At 46.6% G+C, this 22,397-nt stretch overlaps 1 protein-coding gene across 2 annotated transcripts in view; it reads left to right on the top strand.

The window, feature by feature from the left end:
* The first annotated feature begins 786 nt into the window (after nucleotides 1-786).
* LOC139368953 (brefeldin A-inhibited guanine nucleotide-exchange protein 2-like) overlaps nucleotides 787-22,397 on the top strand; it is a 45,045-nt gene continuing 23,434 nt past the window's right edge. Inside the window, exons 1-17 of one of the 2 annotated variants that reach the window (XM_071108479.1) lie at nucleotides 787-1,106; nucleotides 5,042-5,072; nucleotides 5,382-5,505; nucleotides 8,722-8,868; nucleotides 10,230-10,409; nucleotides 11,413-11,650; nucleotides 12,924-13,097; nucleotides 13,339-13,466; nucleotides 13,665-13,798; nucleotides 15,716-15,950; nucleotides 16,640-16,739; nucleotides 17,167-17,306; nucleotides 18,824-18,932; nucleotides 19,046-19,235; nucleotides 19,613-19,724; nucleotides 19,998-20,203; nucleotides 21,613-21,697. In XM_071108479.1, the coding sequence (XP_070964580.1) occupies nucleotides 941-1,106; nucleotides 5,042-5,072; nucleotides 5,382-5,505; nucleotides 8,722-8,868; nucleotides 10,230-10,409; nucleotides 11,413-11,650; nucleotides 12,924-13,097; nucleotides 13,339-13,466; nucleotides 13,665-13,798; nucleotides 15,716-15,950; nucleotides 16,640-16,739; nucleotides 17,167-17,306; nucleotides 18,824-18,932; nucleotides 19,046-19,235; nucleotides 19,613-19,724; nucleotides 19,998-20,203; nucleotides 21,613-21,697 (2,499 nt within the window). In that variant the 5' untranslated portion in view covers nucleotides 787-940. Of the gene's footprint in view, nucleotides 1,107-5,041; nucleotides 5,073-5,381; nucleotides 5,506-8,721; nucleotides 8,869-10,229; nucleotides 10,410-11,412; nucleotides 11,651-12,902; nucleotides 13,098-13,338; nucleotides 13,467-13,664; nucleotides 13,799-15,715; nucleotides 15,951-16,639; nucleotides 16,740-17,166; nucleotides 17,307-18,823; nucleotides 18,933-19,045; nucleotides 19,236-19,612; nucleotides 19,725-19,997; nucleotides 20,204-21,612; nucleotides 21,698-22,397 lie in introns of both variants that reach the window. The other variant, XM_071108478.1, reaches the window with a different exon arrangement.

Genomic DNA, 22,397 nt, shown 5'->3' on the forward strand with positions numbered 1-22,397 from the left:
GAATACAGTAAACAGGATGGTAGAGAACCTAGATGTTTTAGAAAATACAGTAAACAGGATGGTAGAGAACCTAGATGTGTTAGAGAATACAGTAAACAGGATGGTAGAGAACCTGGATGTGTTAGAGAATACACTAAACAGGGTTGGGGACATAATAGCTAGTATGTGTCTGGTTGTGTCTATTGTCCCCACCTGGTGGATAAATCGTGTTTTTATTTCAGTGCGAGCGTTCGATTTGTTCAACATATTGGACCAGAGATCATCATTCAGTTCCGTCCGAACTTGACTTCAAAATTACAATGTAAATACAATTCTTAAAATGGTATGCATGATGATGTTTCTTTGAACCCCCCCCCCCCCCCCCCCCCCCTCCAAAAAAATAACCCTAGAGATCTCTTAGCCATCTGCTGCCTTCAGAAGAATCCAAATCAATTTTAAAAAGTTACGTTACGTCTTGGGTAAATACTGTCTGAAAGAAATGTTTATGATGAAACGTTGATTATCAGCATGTGTGGCGCAGCGGTCTGAGGCACTGCATCTCAGTGCAAGAGGCGTCACTACAGTCCCTGGTTCGAATCCAGGCTGAATCCCCATTCGGCCGTGATTGTGAGTCCCATAGGGCAGCGCACAATTGGCCCGGGGTTGGCCCTCATTGTAAATAAGAATGTGTTCGTAACTGACTTGCCAAGTTAAATAGTAAAGGTTTTAGTGGGAAAACCAAAGATTCGTTCATCCAGTAGAGGGGACAAAACGGCCAAATAAAATCAGCTGAAAGTCACGTGACGTGACGCGTAACCAACATGGCGACTCAGTGCTGCGTTAGCATCATCAACAAACTCGGTGAATCGACAACACACCGATAGCCCGGTTTCGTTAGTCTTTTTCTCTCGCATGTCAGGTCGAAGATGACGGCCTGAGATAGCAGAAGTTATATCAAGAGATGCAACAGCAACGTCTTGCTCAACAACAACAACACCAGAAGCAGGCAGAAAGCACAAAAACCAAGAGCATGTTTCTGTCTAGGGCGCTGGAAAAAATCCTGTCGGATAAGGAGGTGAAGCGGAGCCAGCACAGCCAGCTGCGTAAAGCTTGTCAAGTAGCACTTGGTACGTGAGTTGTATTTTTATTCCAGGACATTGCACCCATAGGCATGTTTTGTTTCTTCAATGTCATGTTTTAGGTAACCCTTGCGTGCTAACTAATGACTGTCAAGCTAGCTACTATAGTTTACTAGCCAGTTTGGTGTAACATGCTGTAACGCCGCATAATGTTCAACGCGTCAGTCTTTGAACGCCGGCTAATTTATAGTGGGGCCTTGTCATAGATCTGACTGCATGTGAACACTTGGAGCTGTCCTATGTTTTCGTCACTGTCAACTTTAACAGCTGGCTGGCTAGCTAGTTAACGTGATACCTAGCCATTGGACCAGTCATTGTACAGGACGTAGCATTGTCACCTAACCGGAATGGCACCTGTGTTAAATCAACTGGCAACTTCTGCCGCATTCAGATACTAATCGGAACTAGTAAACTCGGAAATGTCCGACTTGTGGATTTGTTGAACGCGGCTAAGTAGCCTAGTGGTTAGAGTGTTGGACTGGTAACCAAAAGGTTGCCGGATCGAAACCCCGAACGGACAAGGTAATAATCTGTCGAACGGACAAGGCAGTTAAACCACTTTTCCCCGGGCGCCGAAGAGGTGGATATCGATTATGGCAGACCAGCGCACCTCTCTGATTCAGAGGGGTTGGTTTAAATTCAGAAGTCACATTTCAGTTGAATGCTATGTTGTACAACTGACTCCCTTTACCTAAATAGAACAAGTTAGTAAGTGGGACTTTTCCCGAAATTCCTAGTTCCGAATTGCACGTGAACGCAACATTAACTCCAGGATACTCGGGACGTCTGTTCTTTTCCATTGAGCAGTGGAGGGATGACGTTAGTTTTACACACCACCCATTCTTGTGTTTGTTGAGAGATACATCCTGTAACCTTGTCTTTGATCATCTGAACAGGATACGTTCCAGCTGTATACCTTTTACTGTCAATTTAAGGATAATGTGTCCGTGACATTTTACTGTAAATGAATGGGCATTATTACTGCCAGTTTAGTATGAGATGTAGCGGAGTCCCTGCCCATCTTCCAAAAAATGTCTTGAGACCCTACGTCTTTTATGGCGGGAACTTCTAGCTAGATCAGCAGCAATCAATTACTATTTGAGAAGGTCAAAATGGATAATGTTAAGTATAGATAGATTCCAGTCGAGTCATTGTCCCAGCCAGGTAACCCTGTACTGAAGTAGTGCCATATTCATCTGGTGGGTTAATGTTGACCTTGCTCCCTTCAAATAAATGAATCTCTATGTATTGACATTGCCCAGCCCACTCATAGACGCTCATATTCAGCACACCGTACACTAAACAGTTTACTTAGGCTCTGTTCATTGCATACTTTTCTCATTGGCACGGATGTTGTGTCCGTTGTGGTTTCGTTTATGGGGGGAGAACCTACTTGCCTGGTTATAGCCCAAATTCTTTATGATGATGGGTGGGTACAGGACATTACCTCAACTAGCCTATTCCCCTGCACCCTGACTCTGTACTGGTGCCCCCTGTATATAGCCTCCACATTGACTCAGTACAAGTACCCCCCTGTATATAGCCTCCACACTGACTCGGCACCGGTACCCCCCTGTATATAACCTCCACATATACTCGGTACCGGTACCCCCCTGTATATAACCTCCACATTGACTCTGTACCGGTACCCCCTGTATATAACCTCCACATATACTCTGTACCGGTACCCCCTGTATATAACCTCCACATTGACTCTGTACCGGTACCCCCTGTATATAGCCTCCACATATACTCAGTACCGGTACCCCCTGTATATAGTCTCCACATTGACTCGGTACCGGTACCCCCTGTATATAGCCTCCACATTGACTCGGTACCGGTACCCCCTGTATATAGCCTCCACATTGACTCGGTACCGGTACCCCCTGTATATAACCTCCACATTGACTCGGTACCGGTACCCCCTGTATATAGCCTCTACACTGTTGGTTAAGGGCTTGTAAGTCAGCATTTCACAGTAAAGTCTACACTGTTGGTTAAGGGCTTGTAAGTCAGCACTTCACAGTAAAGTCTACACTGTTGGTTAAGGGCTTGTAAGTCAGCACTTCACAGTAAAGTCTACACTGTTGGTTAAGGGCTTGTAAGAAAGCACTTCACAGTAAAGTCTACACTGTTGGTTAAGGGCTTGTAAGTCAGCACTTCACAGTAAAGTCTACACTGTTGGTTAAGGGCTTGTAAGTCAGCACTTCACAGTAAAGTCTACACTGTTGGTTAAGGGCTTGTAAGTCAGCACTTCACAGTAAAGTCTACACTGTTGGTTAAGGGCTTGTAAGTCAGCACTTCACAGTAAAGTCTACACTGTTGGTTAAGGGCTTGTAAGTCAGCATTTCACAGTAAAGTCTACACTGTTGGTTAAGGGCTTGTAAGAAAGCACTTCACGGTAAAGTCTACACTGTTGGTTAATGGCTTGTAAGTCAGCATTTCACAGTAAAGTCTACACTTGTTGTATTCGGTGCATGTGGCAAATAAAGTTTGATTTGATTTGGGTTTTGTTAATCTGATAACATGTTTATAATGGCGTGATTCCATACAAAACCCAGACAAAATCCCCCAAATAATGTTTTTTTTTGTTGTTGTCTTGGTTTCATATGGAATCACTTAATGAGCATGCCTCAATGGATCCTCGTCCTCTGACTAAAATTAGCCAGTCTTTTTCACAAACTGTGAGTGGCCAATTGACTGTGGTTCCACCTAGTTTGAGTGTACCCACACGCATGCCATTGAGAAATGACATGTCCTAGACACTGGCACCATAGTTTTTTTTTTTTTACTGTGCTGTTTCCTAGATCAGTGGTTCCCACCCCAAAACAGGAACTCAGTTCGGATTTAAACATTCTCCTGAAAGTTGTAATAGTAGAATGCACTGGAGGGAGGGAGAGAGGGGGGCAGGATGTTCCCCAGGATGTTCCCCCAATGCTGGAAGGGGGGGCCCCCGAGTGGGGGAAAAGTTTGGGAACCCCAGTCCTAGATTATGAAATGTAGACTATAGCACAAGTTCTATTTGTTGTTGTTGTTGTTAAGGGGAGATGAGATGAGCAACTGGAGATGTCCAGTGGTGCAGTAATTAGGCTATAATGCTGCTTCCACAGCTGATGGTTTATTTATGGATCCCAGATGAGCCTTGGGAGAGTCGGCAGTTTTTTTTTCTTCATATTTACTATACAACACAACTTTAATGTTCATCGTTGCAGCGAACAATGGGAATTCTGTCTTCTGCGCTCTTCATTTCTCTCTACATTTCTCCCCCCTGATATCACACAGACAGTCAGACACACAGTTGAGAGGAACACAGGGCCAAGCTGCAGTTGAGTCGACAACGGCTGTAGGCTATTTCCACAGAGTTTACTCGATGCTCCCTGTTCTACCTCGTGTGCCTGCCTTGAGAACAACTTTGGGTCTTGTGTGTCAGCAGTTGCCAAGCATCTCAGCATGTGAAGTTCTGGGATACAGCAGCCCAATTTGGTCACATCAAGGTCTGGCCTTGTATGTGTACACTATTGCTAATGCTCAGACCTACTAGGCTAGATAAGGAAAATGGTGACTTACAGTGGTGCATTTCGGCCTGTTCTAACAGATCTGCTTCGAACACAGGATCTTTGTTCTGCCCAAAGCTGTCACCAATGTTAAGGCGATAAGATTGTCTCTGGTCATTAGCAAGAGGTTTATGGGTTTTGAGGTTGTGTGATGTTTAACGATGACTGCATTTCATTTTTCTGCAAATTTTAATTTGCTAATGCTAACTGTATTCATGGTATGTTGATACTGGTATTTTTATGCTAGTGAAATTAATAATCAGTTATGCCTAAAACACAGAAACACCTTCATCAGGTCTAAAGGTCAAAGTTCAGACCTCACTAATCTTGTTCTTTTTTTATTTTTTTATTTATTTTTTTACTTCACAGATGAAATCAAAATCGAGCTTGAGAAGCAAAAGTAAGTTCAAACCCCTTTCTCTCCGGCGGTATCTGCAGCTCATGGACAGGTGTTTGGTTTGATGCACTTATTAAAGGGATACTGCAATATATTTTTTAGCATTTTTTTTCTCTGCGTGCGGTTAGCAGGAAGTTTGAGTTTCTGGAGCCTTTGCTATCTAGCGTTAGCACAACGACTAGAAGGCTACAGGAAACAGCTGTCATGCTCTCCCTTTTTAAGCAGTCACCGCTGTCATTAGTGGTTATTAAACTTGGGATGTCCTGAGGCCTGCATGTCATCATAACCTCGTGCTGTGGCTCCTTTCTCCAGAGATGGCTCAGTGGTCCCGCCCCGAGCAAACTACATTGAAGCTGACCAATACGTACTGCCTTTTGAGCTCGCCTGTCAATCAAAGTCCCCACGCGTTGTCAGCACCTCGTTGGACTGCTTACAGGTATGCAGGTTTACACATCAAAGGACTTAAACACACCAACACTCATACGTATTACAATTCAAATCACATTTCAATTTGTTACATGTGCCGAATACAACGGGTGTGGACCGTAAGTAAGCGTTTCACTGTAAGGTCTACAACCTGTTGTATTTTATATAGTTTACTCAACTGTCCTACTGTCCTACTGTCCTACTGTCTCACTGTCTCACTGTCTCACTGTCCTACTGTCCTACTGTCCTACTGTCCTACTGTCTCACTGTCCTACTGTCTCACTGTCCTACTGTCTACTGTCTACTGTCTCACTGTCCTACTGTCTCACTGTCCTACTGTCCTACTGTCCTACTGTCTCACTGTCCTACTGTCTCACTGTCCTACTGTCTCACTGTCCTACTGTCCTCACTGTCTCACTGTCCTACTGTCTCACTGTCCTACTGTCTCACTGTCCTACTGTCTCACTGTCCTACTGTCTCACTGTCTCACTGTCCTACTGTCTCACTGTCCTACTGTCTCACTGTCCTACTGTCTCACTGTCCTACTGTCTCACTGTCTCACTGTCCTACTGTCCTACTGTCTCACTGTCCTACTGTCTCACTGTCCTACTGTCCTACTGTCTCACTGTCCTACTGTCTCGCTGTCCTACTGTCTCACTGTCTCACTGTCTCACTGTCCTACTGTCTCACTGTCCTACTGTCCTACTGTCTCACTGTCCTACTGTCTCACTGTCCTACTGTCTCACTGTCCTACTGTCCTACTGTCTCACTGTCTCACTGTCCTACTGTCCTACTGTCCTACTGTCTCACTGTCCTACTGTCTCACTGTCTCACTGTCCTACTGTCTCGCTGTCCTACTGTCCTACTGTCTCACTGTCCTACTGTCTCACTGTCCTACTGTCCTACTGTCCTACTGTCTCACTGTCTCACTGCCCTACTGTCTCGCTGTCCTACTGTCCTACTGTCTCACTGTCTCACTGTCCTACTGTTTCACTGTCCTACTGTCCTACTGTCCTACTGTCTCGCTGTCCTACTGTCTCACTGTCCTACTGTCTCGCTGTCCTACTGTCTCGCTGTCCTACTGTCTCACTGTCCTACTGTCTCACTGTCTCACTGTCCTACTGTCTCACTGTCCTACTGTCTCACTGTCTCACTGTCCTACTGTCTCACTGTCCTACTGTCTCGCTGTCCTACTGTCTCGCTGTCCTATTGTCTCACTGTCCTACTGTCTCACTGTCCTACTGTCTCACTGTCCTACTGTCTCACTGTCCTACTGTCTCACTGTCCTACTGTCCTACTGTCTCACTGTCCTACTGTCCTACTGTCTCACTGTCCTACTGTCTCACTGTCCTACTGTCTCACTGTCCTACTGTCCTACTGTCTCACTGTCCTATTGTCTCACTGTCCTATTGTCTCACTGTCCTACTGTCTCACTGTCCTACTGTCTCACTGTCCTACTGTCCTACTGTCCTACTGTCCTACTGTCCTACTGTCTCACTGTCCTACTGTCCTACTGTCTCACTGTCTCACTGTCCTACTGTCTCACTGTCTCACTGTCCTACTGTCTCGCTGTCCTACTGTCTCACTGTCCTATTGTCTCACTGTCCTATTGTCTCACTGTCCTACTGTCTCACTGTCCTACTGTCTCACTGTCCTACTGTCTCACTGTCCTACTGTCTCACTGTCCTACTGTCTCACTGTCCTACTGTCTCACTGTCCTACTGTCTCACTGTCCTGTCCTACTGTCCCACTGTCTCACTGTCCTACTGTCTCACTGTCCTACTGTCCTACTGTCTCACTGTCCTACTGTCTCACTGTCCTACTGTCTCACTGTCCTACTGTCTCACTGTCCTACTGTCTCACTGTCTCACTGTCCTACTGTCTCACTGTCCTACTGTCTCACTGTCCTATTGTCTCACTGTCCTACTGTCTCACTGTCCTACTGTCTCACTGTCCTACTGTCTCACTGTCCTACTGTCTCACTGTCCTACTGTCTCACTGTCCTACTGTCTCACTGTCCTCACTGTCCTACTGTCCTACTGTCCTACTGTCCTACTGTCTCACTGTCTCACTGTCCTACTGTCCTACTGTCCTACTGTCCTACTGTCCTACTGTCCTACTGTCTCACTGTCTCACTGTCTCACTGTCTCACTGTCCTACTGTCTCACTGTCCTACTGTCTCACTGTCCTACTGTCTCACTGTCCTACTGTCTCACTGTCCTATTGTCACCATCTTACTATCACTGTCCTACTGTCTCACTGTCTCACTGTCCTACTGTCTCACTGTCCTATTGTCACACTGTCCTATTGTCACCATCTTACTATCACTGTCCTACTGTCTCACTGTCTCACTGTCCACTGTCCTACTGTCTCACTGTCCTATTGTCACCATCTTACTATCACTGTCCTACTGTCTCACTGTCCTACTGTCTCACTGTCCTATTGTCACTGTCTCACGGTTTACTGTCTCACTGTCCTATTGTCACTGTCTCACTGTCCTATTGTCACTGTCTCACGGTTTACTGTCTCACTGTCCTACTGTCTTACTGTCCTATTCACTGTCTCACTGTCCTATTGTCTCACTGTCCTATTCACTGTCTCACTGTCCTATTCACTGTCTCACTGTCCTATTCACTGTCTCACTGTCCTATTCACTGTCTCACTGTCCTATTGTCTTACTTGACATAGCAGCACGTAGCCTAGTGGTTAGAGCGTTGGGCCAGTAACTTAAGCCTAATTGCTCCAGGGTCGCCGTTGATCATGTCTGTCCCTGACCCCGCTTTCCAAGGGGAGTTGGGATATGCAACAAACATACTTCCAATTCACACATGTTTAATACATGCATGTGTGAAATATGAGGAATATAAGCATCTGTCAGATCATTATTTATTGTGATCTAGTTCTAAACTGTATATCTTATTGTGTGTACATATCAGTCATATTTAATATAAATATATATTATATTATATTTTTTTTATCTGGCTTTTTGATTTATTGTTGATGTCGATGATTGTACTGCAATGTTTAGGGAACTGGCATGCAAGCATTTGTAAACTAGGTAAACTGTGTACGTGTCAGATTCTTTTCTTGTAAATGCCACATGGACTTAATATGATCTTACACCTGTTGTGTCTCCTCGGAAATGTCTGACTTGTGGATGTCCGACTCCTTCTAAATGCCACAGATGCTCACTCTCTCCACAATCTCTCCCCTCTCCCCATGGCAGAAGCTCATTGCGTATGGCCACATCACGGGCAATGCCTCTGACAGTAGTGCTCCAGGGAAGAGGCTCATCGACCGGTTACTGGAGACCATTTGTAACTGTTTCCAGGGCCCACAGACAGACGAGGGGGTGCAACTGCAGATCGTCAAGGTCTGGCAGGGACCCCATCCATCTTAAACCTCTCCTTTAATGAATTGCTACTTATTTATACAGAACATATACAGTACCAATCAAACGTTTGGACACACCTACTCATTCAAGGGTTTTTCTTTATTTTTTTAACTGTTTTCTACATTGCCAAGAAAGAGTGTGCAAAGCTGTCATCAAGGCAAAGGGTGGCTACTTTGAAGAATTTCAAATATAAAGTATATTTTGATTTGTTTATCACTTTTTAGTTATTACATGATTCCATGTGTGTTATGTCATAGTTTTGATGTCTTCACTGTTATGCTACAATGTAGAACCTAGTTTAAATAAAGAGGACCTGTAATGAGTAGCTGTGTCCAAACTTTTGACTGGTCCTAGTTGCATCTCAGGACAAATTGCTGCCCATTATTTTCCACATCCCAGTGTGATACTACAGATATAGTAGTGATATTACAGATATAGTAGTGATATTACAGATATAGTAGTGATGCTACAGATATAGTAGTGATACTACAGATATAGTAGTGATGCTACAGATATAGTAGTGATGCTACAGATATAGTAGTGATGCTACAGATATAGCAGTGATATTACAGGTATAGCAGTGATGCTACAGGTATAGCAGTGATGCTACAGGTATAGCAGTGATGCTACAGGTATAGCAGTGATGCTACAGGTATAGCAGTGATGCTACAGGTATAGTAGTGATATTACAGGTATAGTAGTGAAACTACAGGTATAGTAGTGAAACTACAGGTATAGTAGTGATACTACAGGTATAGTAGTGATACTACAGGTATAGTAGTGATACTACAGGTATAGTAGTGAAACTACAGGTATAGTAGTGATACTACAGGTATAGTAGTGATACTACAGGTATCCGGAGCCACATCCGTCTCTTACGGCTGGCTGTACAGGAGACGTGATACATAACCAGAGCTCATTTCAGCTTCCCATAGTGGAGCTCCAGAGTTGAGGGTCCAAAAGTCTGTCGTGTTCAAACAAGCTGCCCGCCACTATTATCATGGTTGTGTACAGGTTTTATTGGACTGACAAACATTCCTACGACATATAAAGATGCTGTATATAAGATAGTTCTTCTATAATTCACAAAGGTAGTTAAAGACGCTATTTATTCTCTGTTCTGTGTCTGTATGGACTAGGGATGCCAAAATTCAGGGAACTTTTTAATAAATTCCTTGGTTTTCCAGAAATTCTGGTTGGAGGATTACAGATTAACCTTCTTATTCCCTTCTGATTCTGCGAAACTTCCAACTAGGATTTCAGGAAAATCAGGGATTTTTGGGGGGGAAGTTCCCGTAATTGTGCATTCCTAGTTCTGACCCCTCTCTGTTCTCCTGTAGGCTCTGCTGACGGCAGTCACCTCCCCTCACATTGAGATCCACGAGGGAACGGTTCTGCTGACAGTGCGTACCTGTTACAACATCTACCTGGCCAGTCGTAACCTCATCAACCAGACCACCGCCAAGGCTACCCTCACACAGATGGTCAATGTCATCTTCAGCCACATGGAGACTCAGGCGGTCAGTGCACTACTGTCCCCTGTCCAGACCAGTCCATATCACTCTCATATGTACATAGTCATCTATAACAAGCACTTTGACTCAATCATAGATGCTGGTGTGTATCATCTTAGAGCGAGCTGATGGACTAATGGGAATGTAAATATCCGGATTGAAACTAGACTCTGGAACTAGACGAGAAATGGATACACTCCTCGTATCTCAATAATTTCTCCATAAGTGTATTTGTGTCTCCTTCCCGAGTCGGGGTGGAACGGCCCGCGTCTCCTTCCCGAGACGGTTGTGGAACGGCCCGCGTCTCCTTCCCGAGTCGGTTGTGGAACGGCCCGCGTCTCCTTCCCGAGTCGGTTGTGGAACGGCCCGCGTCTCCTTCCCGAGTCGGTTGTGGAACGGCCCGCGTCTCCTTCCCGAGTCGGTTGTGGAACGGCCCGCGTCTCCTTCCCGAGTCGGTTGTGGAACGGCCCGCGTCTCCTTCCCGAGTCGGTTGTGGAACGGCCCGCGTCTCCTTCCCGAGTCGGTTGTGGAACGGCCCGCGTCTCCTTCCCGAGTCGGTTGTGGAACGGCCCGCGTCTCCTTCCCGAGTCGGTTGTGGAACGGCCCGCGTCTCCTTCCCGAGTCGGTTGTGGAACGGCCCGCGTCTCCTTCCCGAGTCGGTTGTGGAACGGCCCGCGTCTCCTTCCCGAGTCGGTTGTGGAACGGCCCGCGTCTCCTTCCCGAGTCGGTTGTGGAACGGCCCGCGTCTCCTTCCCGAGTCGGGGTGGAACGGCCCGCGTCTCCTTCCCGAGCCGGTTGTGGAACGGCCCGCGTCTCCTTCCCGAGCCGGTTGTGGAACGGCCCGCGTCTCCTTCCCGAGTCGGGGTGGAACGGCCCACGTCTCCTAGTCGCGTCTCCTAGTCCTATTCGTTGACTGGTTCATTGGCTGGTATTGACATGCTGTTAGTTTGGTGGTCTGACTAGTTGTGTTGATCATGGCTGGTCTGTTCATTTCCCTGCATCTATACAGGCTATAGAGGCTCAGGAGAAGGATAGACTATGTCTGCCCAAGCAGAACCCTTCCCCTTCCCCTGGGCAGATGTCTGGTGGTTCCCCCCGGTCAGACTCCACCCCAGACCTCAACGGGACCCCTTTTCCTGCAGCCAGCACACTGGACCTTAATACCATCAATGGCCAACCGGAGGAGTGCAAGACTGAGGAGGATGTGACTGCTACAGAGGAGCACAGAGAGGACACACCACCTCCAGGTATTGGCCTTGTTTGTATTCATACTTAGCATCGATATGTGCTGTTCCCGGAGAGCTACCGTCCTATAGGTTTACACTAGGGCTCTACAACCCTGTTCCCAGAGAGCTACCGTCCTATAGGTTTACACTAGGGCTCTCTAACCCTATTCCCAGAGAGCTACTGTCCTATAGGTTTACACTAGGGCTCTCTAACCCTGTTCCCAGAGAGCTACTGTCCTATAGGTTTACACTAGGGCTCTCTAACCCTGTTCCCAGAGAGCTACCGTCCTATAGGTTTACACTAGGGCTCTCCAACCCTGCTACCATCCTATAGGTTCACACCAGGGCTCTCCAACCCTGTTCCTGGAGAGCTACCCACCTTTAGGTTCACACCAGGGCTCTCCAACCCTGTTCCTGTAGAGCTACCGTCCTATAGGTTTACACTAGGGCTCTCCAACCCTGTTCCCGGAGAGCTACCATCCTCTAGGTTTACACTACAACCTTAATCGAGCGCACTTGATTTTTAAAAGTTATAAACAAATTTACCCCCTTTTTCCCCTCCCATTTTCAAGTACGATCTTGTTTCATCGCTGCAACTCCCCAACCGGCTCGGGAGAGGCGACGGTTGAGTAATGCGTCCTCCGAAACATGACGCGCCAAACCTGCTCGCTTAACCCTGAAGCCAGCTACACCAATGTGTCGGTGGAAACACTGTTTAACTGACGACCAAAATCAGCCTGCAGGTGCCTAGACTGCCACAAGGAGTCGCTAGAGCTCGGTGAGTCAAGTAACCCCCCAAACCCGGACGACACTGGGCCAATTGTGCGCCACCCTATGGGACTCCCGGTCACAGCCGGTTGTGGCACAGCCTGGGATCAAATCCGGGTCTCTAGTGACACCTCAAGCAATGCAGTGCCTTAGACCGCTGCACCATTCGGAAGGACCACGCACTTCATGTTAATCATTTTCTGGTTGATGAGACGAATCTGGTTATTTACAACTGTGGTTGGAGTGAGAACCTACAGGAGGGTAGTTCTCCAGGAACGGGGTTGGAGTGAAAACCTACAGGAGTGTCGCTCTCCAGGAACAGGGTTGGAGTGAAAACCTACAGGAGTGTCGCTCTCCAGGAACAGGGTTGGAGTGAAAACCTACAGGAGTGTCGCTCTCCAGGAACAGGGTTGGCTGCCATAGATCATGATTTTATTGTAAGACATTTCTGAAGCTCACATCATCCTCATTAATTTGACACTTGGTCTTTTTTCCTCATCAATAGTTTTTAATGATCCACTTCCAGAAACACCACCAGCAGTAACACAGTCAGTAGAGGAAGGGGGAGGGGGATCAGAATTAGGGGAGAGGGGGACATCGGGAGTAGGTCAGGTCGATTCAAAGCCAACAGAGCAACCAACGACTGATGTGGTGGAGGACGTGGCCGCAGAACCAGAACCACAGACCCAAACTGCACAAGGTCAGTAATTGGTTGTGATCGGAGTGAGTGGACAGAGTTTGTTATTCAGGGCTTGCCTGTCATTTACACACCTGTATCAAGGTTCCTGCCTTGTAGTTTTTCCAGGCCATTGTGCTTCTACATTGCTTGCTGTTTGGGGTTTTAGGCTGGAAAAGCGCTTTGTGACATCTGTTGATGTAGAAAAGGCCTTACAATCAAATGTGTTTTATATCTGACTGGTCTGTTCCACCCCTCCACACAGCAGGGGACCATCCCCCACACATACCACCAGAGCACCCTGATCTGATGCCCCCAACACCCAGGACAGTTAGGAACCAGATGAACGGCATTATGGGTGACCATGGTTCCGTGTCCTCTACAGACATCTTGGTGAGTGATCTCTTAACTTGGAATGAGGATGTGTCACATCAAAGTTTTAATGGGAACTGTGATTCCTGATGATTTTTTACCCTTAATTAATCATACATAGTTATGCTCAGTTTTAGTTATCTATTGACAATTGCATGGTACATTTTAAAGCTGTTCTGTTTTTTGTTTTTTTGTTTGTTTTCTCGTCGTGTCTTTTAGGATTTAGAGTCCATGCAGGGTGTCCAGAACGCTGTTGGTTTCTCACACATCCTGCAGAAAGACGCCTTCCTGGTCTTCCGCTCCCTCTGCAAACTGTCCATGAAGCCGCTGGCGGACGGATCCCCTGACCCAAAGTGAGACATCATCCACTAGCCCTTCAGCCCATCATCCACTAGCCCTTCAGCTCATCATCCACTAGCCCTTCAGCCCTCGCTTCCCCGCTCAGTTCACACCCACAACTTCACCTTTCCCTTCATCTCATCAAATCAAATCAAATGTATTTATATAGCCCTTCGTACATCAGCTGATATCTCAAAGTGCTGTACAGAAACCCAGCCTAAAACCCCAAACAGCAAGCAATGCAGGTGTAGAAGCACGGTGGCTAGGAAAAACTCCCTAGAAAGGCCAAAACCTAGGAAGAAACCTAGAGAGGAACCAGGCTATGTGGGGTGGCCAGTCCTCTTCTGGCTGTGCCGGGTGGAGATTATAACAAAACATGGTCAAGATGTTCAAATGTTCATAAATGACCAGCATGGTCGAATAATAATAAGGCAGAATAGTTGAAACTGGAGCAGCAGCACAGTCAGGTGGACTGGGGACAGCAAGGAGTCATCATGTCAGGTATTCCTGGGGCATGGTCCTAGGGCTCAGGTCCTCCGAGAGAGAGAAAGAACGAGAGAATTAGAGAGAGCATATGTGGGATGGCCAGTCCTCTTCTGGCTGTGCCGGGTGGAGATTATAACAGAACATGGCCAAGATGTTCAAATGTTCATAAATGACCAGCATGGTCGAATAATAATAAGGCAGAACAGTTGAAACTGGAGCAGCAGCACAGCCAGGTGAACTGGGGACAGCAAGGAGTCATCATGTCAGGTAGTCCTGGGGCATGGTCCTAGGGCTCAGGTCCTCCGAGAGAGAGAAGGAGAGAATTAGAGAACGCACACTTAGATTCACACAGGACACCGAATAGGACAGGAGAAGTACTCCAGATATAACAAACTGACCCTAGCCCCCCGACACATAAACTACTGCAGCATAAATACTGGAGGCTGAGACAGGAGGGGTCAGGAGACACTGTGGCCCACTCCGAAACCAAGTCCGCATTCTTCTGCTTTCTGTTCACAATAATGTCATTTAGCAGACTTGTTTTACCCATAAGCGACTTAAGTAATGTGTGCATGTATACATTCTGTGTACGGGTGGTCCCGGGAATTGAACCAACTATCCTGGTGTTGCAAGCTTCATGTGCTACTAGCTAAGCTACAGTAGACCACCAGGCACCAATACAGGACTATATCACTAGTTGCCACTTACTTGATATAACTAGAGTGTTTAAAGGTCCTGAGGTTTTCTGGAGTGTCTTCAGTGTCTCTAATGTCAAACTCTGAGACTGGGAGTCTGAATAGACTAATGCTGAGCCTGATCACTGCTTCTAAACATAAGAGGGGCTGTGTTCTAGTTTAAACCTAAATGCCTATATTCAACTGAGGCTATAGACTGTACAAGACATTCATATACTACACTGTTGAATATTTACACCCCCCACCTCCTCTGGCTTTTTCCCATGTGTTTGTCCTTCATCTCTCCTTTATCCAACTTCTTCTTTCCCCTCTTCCTCTCCACTGTTTTTTTTACTCTCTTTTTTACTCTCTCTCTCTCTCTCTCTCTCTCTCTCTCTCTCTCTCTCTCTCTCGCCATCTCTCTCTCTCGCCATCTCTCTCTCTCGCCATCTCTCTCTCTCGCCATCTCTCTCTCTCGCCATCTCTCTCTCTCGCCATCTCTCTCTCTCTCTCCCTCTCTCTCTCTCGCCATCTCTCTCTCTCTCGCCATCTCTCTCTCTCTCTCTCTCTCTCTCTCTCTCTCTCTCTCTCGCCATCTCTCTCTCGCCATCTCTCTCCCTCTCTCTCTCCCCCCCTCTCTCTCTCTCTCTCTCTCTCGCGCCCTCTCTCTCGCGCCCTCTCTCTCTCTCTCTCTCTCTCACTCTCTCTCTCTCTCGCCCTCTCTCTCTCTCTCTCGCCATCTCTCTCTCGCCCTCTCTCTCTCGCCCTCAGGTCTCACGAGCTGCGCTCCAAGGTGGTGTCCCTGCAGCTGCTGCTGTCTGTGCTCCAGGGGGCGGGGCCTGTCTTCCGCTCCCACGAGATGTTTGTCAACGCCATCAAGCAGTACCTGTGTGTGGCCCTCTCGAAGAACGGTGTCTCCTCTGTGCCAGAGGTGTTCGAGCTCTCCCTCGCCATCTTCCTCACCCTACTCTCCCACTTCAAAGTCCACCTCAAGATGCAGATTGAGGTGTGAAATGCAGGAGTTCAATAGAGGTTTAATCTGGGATTTTATTTACAGTCCTGTCATTCAGTTCAGAATAGGCAACAGGGAATGAAAATAAATTATGCGACCTACCATCTTTCCACCTCACTCTCTCTCCTCCCCTCACTATCTCCTCACTCTCTCCTCCCTCCCTCCCTCACTCTCTCCTCCCTCCCTCCCTCACTCTCTCTTCCCTCCCTCACTCTCTCTTCCCTCCCTCACTCTCTCTTCCCTCCCTCACTCTCTCTTCTCTCCCTCACTCTCTCTTCCCTCCCTCACTCTCTCTTCCCTCCCTCACTCTCTCTTCCCTCCCTCACTCTCTCTTCCCTCCCTCACTCTCTCTTCCCTCCCTCACTCTCTCTTCCCTCCCCTCACTCTCTCTTCCCTCCCTCACTCTCTCTTCCCTTCCCTCACTCTCTCTTCCCTTCCCTCACTCTCTCTTCCCTCCCCTCACTCTCTCTTCCCTCCCCTCACTCTCTCTTCCCTCCCCTCACTCTCTCTTCCCTCCCCTCACTCTCTCTTCCCTCCCCTCACTCTCTCTTCCCTCCCCTCACTCTCTCTTCCCTCCCCTCACTCTCTCTTCCCTCCCCTCACTCTCTCTCTACCCCTCCCCTCACTCTCTCTCTACCCCTCCCCTCACTCTCTCCTCCCTCCCCTCACTCTCTGGAACTCAGGTGTTCTTCAGGGAGATTTTCCTGACCATCCTGGAAACGTCATCCAGCTCCTTTGAACACAAGTGGATGGTCATTCAAACCCTGACACGGATATGTGCAAGTAAAAACACATTCTGCTGTGTTATGTACCATATACCACTCATCCCTCAGTGAGACCTGTCTCAGTTTAATCTCCCCCTCAAGTAAAAACACATGCTGCTGTGTTATGTACCATATACCACTCAACCCTCAGTGAGACCTGTCTCTGTTTAATCTCCCCCTCAAGTAAAAACACATTCTGCTGTGTTATGTACCATATACCACTCAACCCTCAGTGAGACCTGTCTCAGTTTAATCTCCCCCTCAAGTAAAAACACATGCTGCTGTGTTATGTACCATATACCACTCAACCCTCAGTGAGACCTGTCTCTGTTTAATCTCCCCCTCAAGTAAAAACACATGCTGCTGTGTTATGTACCATATACCACACAACCCTCAGTGAGACCTGTCTCAGTTTAATCTCCCCCTCTTCAAACCCTTCACCCCAGATGCTCAGTGTGTGGTGGATATCTATGTGAACTACGACTGTGACCTGAACGCTGCCAACATCTTTGAGCGTCTGGTGAATGACCTGTCTAAGATTGCCATGGGAAGGAGTGGCCAGGAGCTGGGGATGACCCCTCTACAGGTGACCTCACACTGACCTGTCAGTAGTTACCTACCAAATATGGTCGGAATTAGAATCACTTTTATTCGCCAACTACCTTGACAGTCAGAATGTGACCTGGTGGTATGGTGCTGCTAGTGATAGACAACATTTAGAGACAGAATACAGACAGAGGGATTTACACAGTTATACAATATATACCAAATCATGGTTGGATTTTCAGTCATTCATCTGTTTCTGTGTGTTTGAGCTCTGTATATGTCACCGACCATTAACAGGAGAACTACAGTACCAGTTTAAAGTTTGAACACAGCTACTCATTCAAGGGTTTTTCTTTTCTTACTTTTTTCTAATTTGATGTCTTCACAATTATTCTACAAACGATGAAATAACACATGGAATCATGTAGTTACCAAAAAAGTTTTAAACAAATCAAAATATAGTTCATATTTTAGATTCTTCAAAGTAGCCACCCTTTGGCTTGATGACAGCTTTCCACACTCTTGGCATCCTCTCAACCAGCTTCATGAGGTAGTCACCTGGAATGCTTTTCAATTAACACGTGTGCCTTGTTAATGGGGCGGCAGGGTAGCCTAGTGGTTAGAGCGTTGGACTAGTTCAAACCCCCGTTCTGCCCCTGAACAGGCAGTTAACCCACTGTTCCTAGGCCGTCATTGAAAATAAGAATTTGTTCTTAACTGACTTGCCTAGTTAAATAAAGGTAAAATAAATAAATAAAAAGTTAATTTGTGAAACTACTACTAAAGGACACCAATAAGAAGAGACTTGCTTTGGCCAAGAAACACAATGGACATTGGACATTAGAACGGTGGAAATCTGTCCTTTGCTCCGAGTCCAAATTTGAGATTTTTGGTTCCGATGGTCATGGCATTGTGAGATGCCGAGTAGGTGAACAGATGATCTCCGCATGTGTGGTTCTCGCCGTGAAGCATGGAGGGGGAGGTGTGATGGTGTGGGAGGCTTTGCTGGTGACACTGTCAGTGATTTATTTAGAATTCAAGGCACACTTAACCAGCATGTCTACCACCGCATTCTGCAGTGATACGCCATCCCATCTGGTTTGGGCTTAGTGGACACTGACCCAACACACCTCCAGGCTGTATAAGGGCTATTTGACCAAGGAGGAGAGTGACAATCACCCGACCTCAACCCAATTGAGATGGTTTGGGATGAATTGGACAGCAGAGTGAAGGAAAAGCAGCCAACAAGTGCTCAGCATATGTGGGAAGTCTTTCAAGACTGTTGGAAAAGCATCCAAGGTGACTACCTCAGGAAGCTCGTTGAGAGAATGCCAAGAGTGTGGAAAGCTGTCATCAAGCCAAAGGGTGGCTACTTTGAAGAATCTAAAATATATTTGGATTTGTTTAACACTTTTTGGTTACTGCATGATTCCATGTGTTATTTAATAGTTTGATGTCTTCACTATTATTCTGCAATGTAGACATCTTAAAAATAATGAAGAAAACCCTTGCATGAGAAGGTGTGTCCAATCTTTTGACTGGTACTGTATTTTCCAGGAGCTGAGTCTGCGTAAGAAGGGCCTGGAGTGTCTGGTGTCCATTCTGAAATGCATGGTGGAGTGGAGCAGAGACATGTATGTTAACCCCAACCTGCAGGCCAACCTCGGTGAGTATAATGAGCTGTGTGTGTCTAGCTGTGAACAACTAGGTGGGTGTGTCTTGACCCTGCTGTGTGTGTGTGTGTCTTGACCCTGCTGTGTGTGTGTGTGTGTGACCCAGGCCAGGAGCAGCCGTCGGATGGTGACGGTGCGGAGCGCAAGCTTCCTGACCAGACGACGTCTCGTAGAGGCAGCGTCAGCTCTCTGGACTCCACCATGTCATCTAGTGTCCAGTCCTCCCAGCCTGACCACCCAGAACAGTATGAGGTCATCAAACAACAAAAGGACGTCATTGAGCACGGCATTGAGCTGTGAGTCACTGTCCTCCCCTCTAATGTTCTCTGTATCTGTCTATCAGTCAGGGAGATGTTCTCTGTGTCTGTCTATCAGTCAGGGAGATGTTCTCTGTGTCTGTCTATCAGTCAGGGAGATGTTCTCTGTGTCTGTCTATCAGTCAGGGAGATGTTCTCTGTGTCTGTCTATCAGTCAGGGAGATGTTCTCTGTGTCTGTCTATCAGTCAGGGAGATGTTCTCTGTACCTGTCTATCAGTCAGGGAGATGTTCTCTGTGTCTGTCTATCAGTCAGGGAGATGTTCTCTGTGTCTGTCTATCAGTCAGGGAGATGTCTCGAGTCCTATCTAATGATATCTGTAGTAGCCATAGATTATTTGTGTCACCATCTCTCAAGGTTCAACAAAAAGCCCAAGCGAGGTGTCCAGTACTTACAAGACCAAGGCATGCTGGGAACCACAGCGGAGGAAATCGCCCAGTTCCTGCATCAAGAGGAGCGCTTGGATACGGTGAGCTCCTCACCACAACCTCATAGCCCTTCACCCAACTTGTATCACTGGGCAAACATGGAGAACTTTGATTCAGTATCCCCTCCAGAGTATGTAGCAGGTTGTTTTTGTGATGTGCTCAGCCGTTACTTTGTACAACAAAAAGGTTGTCATTGTAAAACGCTGTTGTGTATATAACGGACTTCTGTGGTTATATAAAGGTTAAATAAAATAAACTCTATAAATAAACGTTTTTATTTATTTCCTCTCTCAACTCCCCTCTCCTCTCTATAGACACAGGTAGGGGAGTACCTGGGGGAGAATATCCGTTTCAACAAGGAGGTGATGTACAACTATGTGGACCAGCTGGACTTCTGTGGCCGGGACTTTGTCTCTGCTCTGAGGGCTTTCCTGGAGGGCTTCCGGCTCCCTGGAGAGGCCCAGAAGATTGACAGGCTCATGGAGAAGTTTGCTGCCCGATACCTGGAGTGTAACCAGGGGTGAGGAATGTGGCTGTAGGCTACCTGCAGGGGGAGGCATTGAGATTTTATACACTCCCTGGAAACCTGTCATGAAGAATGTCCTCAGTTATAGATACTGTGTGGATGTTGCGTCTTTAATGTCTGTTATATTGATGTGCTACCCCCCCCCCCCCCCGTGTTATATTGATGTGTTACTCACCCCCCCCCCCGTGTTATATTGATGTGCTACTCCCCCCCGTGTTATATTGATGTGCTACTCCCCCCCGTGTTATATTGATGTGCTACTCCCCCCCCGTGTTATATTGATGTGCTACTCCCCCCCCCCCGTGTTATATTGATGCGTTACTCCCCCCCGTGTTATATTGATGCGTTACTCCCCCCCGTGTTATATTGATGCGTTACTCCCCCCCGTGTTATATTGATGTGTTACTCCCCCCCGTGTTATATTGATGTGTTACTCCCCCTGTGTTATATTGATGTGTTACTCCCCCTGTGTTATATTGATGTGTTACTCCCCCTGTGTTATATTGATGCGTTACTCCCCCCCGTGTTATATTGATGTGTTACTCCCCCCCGTGTTATATTGATGTGTTACTCCCCCCTGTGTTATATTGATGTGTTACTCCCCCCGTGTTATATTGATGCGTTACTCCCCCCCCCCCCCCCCCCCCCCTGTGTTATATTGATGTGTTACTCCCCCCCGTGTTATATTGATGTGTTACTCCCCCCTGTGTTATATTGATGTGTTACTCCCCCCGTGTTATATTGATGTGTTACTCCCCCCGTGTTATATTGATGTGTTACTCCCCCCGTGTTATATTGATGTGTTACTCCCCCCGTGTTATATTGATGTGTTACTCCCCCCCGTGTTATATTGATGTGTTACTCCCCCCCGTGTTATATTGATGTGTTACTCCCCCCCGTGTTATATTGATGCTTTACTCCCCCCCGTGTTATATTTATGTGTTACTCCCCCCGTGTTATATTGATGCTTTACTCCCCCCCGTGTTATATTGATGTGTTACTCCCCCCCGTGTTATATTGATGTTACTCCCCCCCGTGTTATATTGATGTTACTCCCCCCGTGTTATATTGATGTTACTCCCCCCGTGTTATATTGATGTTACTCCCCCCGTGTTATATTGATGTTACTCCCCCCGTGTTATATTGATGTTACTCCCCCCGTGTTATATTGATGTTACCCCCCCGTGTTATATTGATGTTACCCCCCCGTGTTATATTGATGTTACTCCCCCCGTGTTATATTGATGTTACTCCCCCCGTGTTATATTGATGTTACTCCCCCCGTGTTATATTGATGTTAATCCCCCCGTGTTATATTGATGTTACTCCCCCCCCCGTGTTATATTGATGTTACTCCCCCCCGTGTTATATGGATGTGACACCACATGATCTTGCCCCTGCAGACAGGGGGAGTTTGCCAGTGCAGACACAGCCTACGTCTTGGCCTTCTCCATCATCATGCTGACCACAGACCTGCACAGTCCACAGGTCAGAACACCAACCAATCAGTCAGTCTGGTTTTATGTACACACACTACCAGTCAAAAGTTTTAGAAAACCTACTCATTCAAGGGTTTTTTAAATGTTATTTTACTATTTTCAACATTGTAGAATAATAGTGAGGACATCAAAACTATTTGATTCTTCCAATAGCCACCCTTTGCCTTGATGACAGCTTTGCACACTCTTGGCATTCTCTCAACCAGCTTCATGAGGTAGTCACCTGGAATGCATTTCAATTAACTTAAGTTAATTTGTGGAATTTCTTTCCTTCTTAATGCATTTGAGCCAATCAGTTGTGTTGTGACAAGGTTAGTTAGGGGTGGTATACAGAAGCTCTATTTGGTAAAAGACCAAGTCCCATATTATGGCAAGAACAGCTCAAATAAGCAAAGAGAAACGACAGTCCATTACTTTAAGACATGAAGGTCAGTCAATACGGAACATTTCAAGAACATTGAAAGTTTATTCAAGGTCAGTTGCAACAACCATCAAGCGCTATGATGAAACTGGCTTAGCGTTACCAGCCTCAGAAATTAAAATATATTTTGATTTGTGTAGCGCTTTTCTTTGGTTACAACATGATTCCGTATGTGTTATTTCATAGTTTTGATGTCTTCACTATTATTCTACAATGTAGAAAAATAAAGAAAAACCATTGAATGAATAGGTGTGTCCAAACGCGCACA

Source organism: Oncorhynchus clarkii, chromosome 16 (genome assembly GCF_045791955.1).
Source record: "Oncorhynchus clarkii lewisi isolate Uvic-CL-2024 chromosome 16, UVic_Ocla_1.0, whole genome shotgun sequence".
In the NCBI taxonomy this organism is placed as follows: Eukaryota; Metazoa; Chordata; class Actinopteri; order Salmoniformes; family Salmonidae; genus Oncorhynchus; species Oncorhynchus clarkii.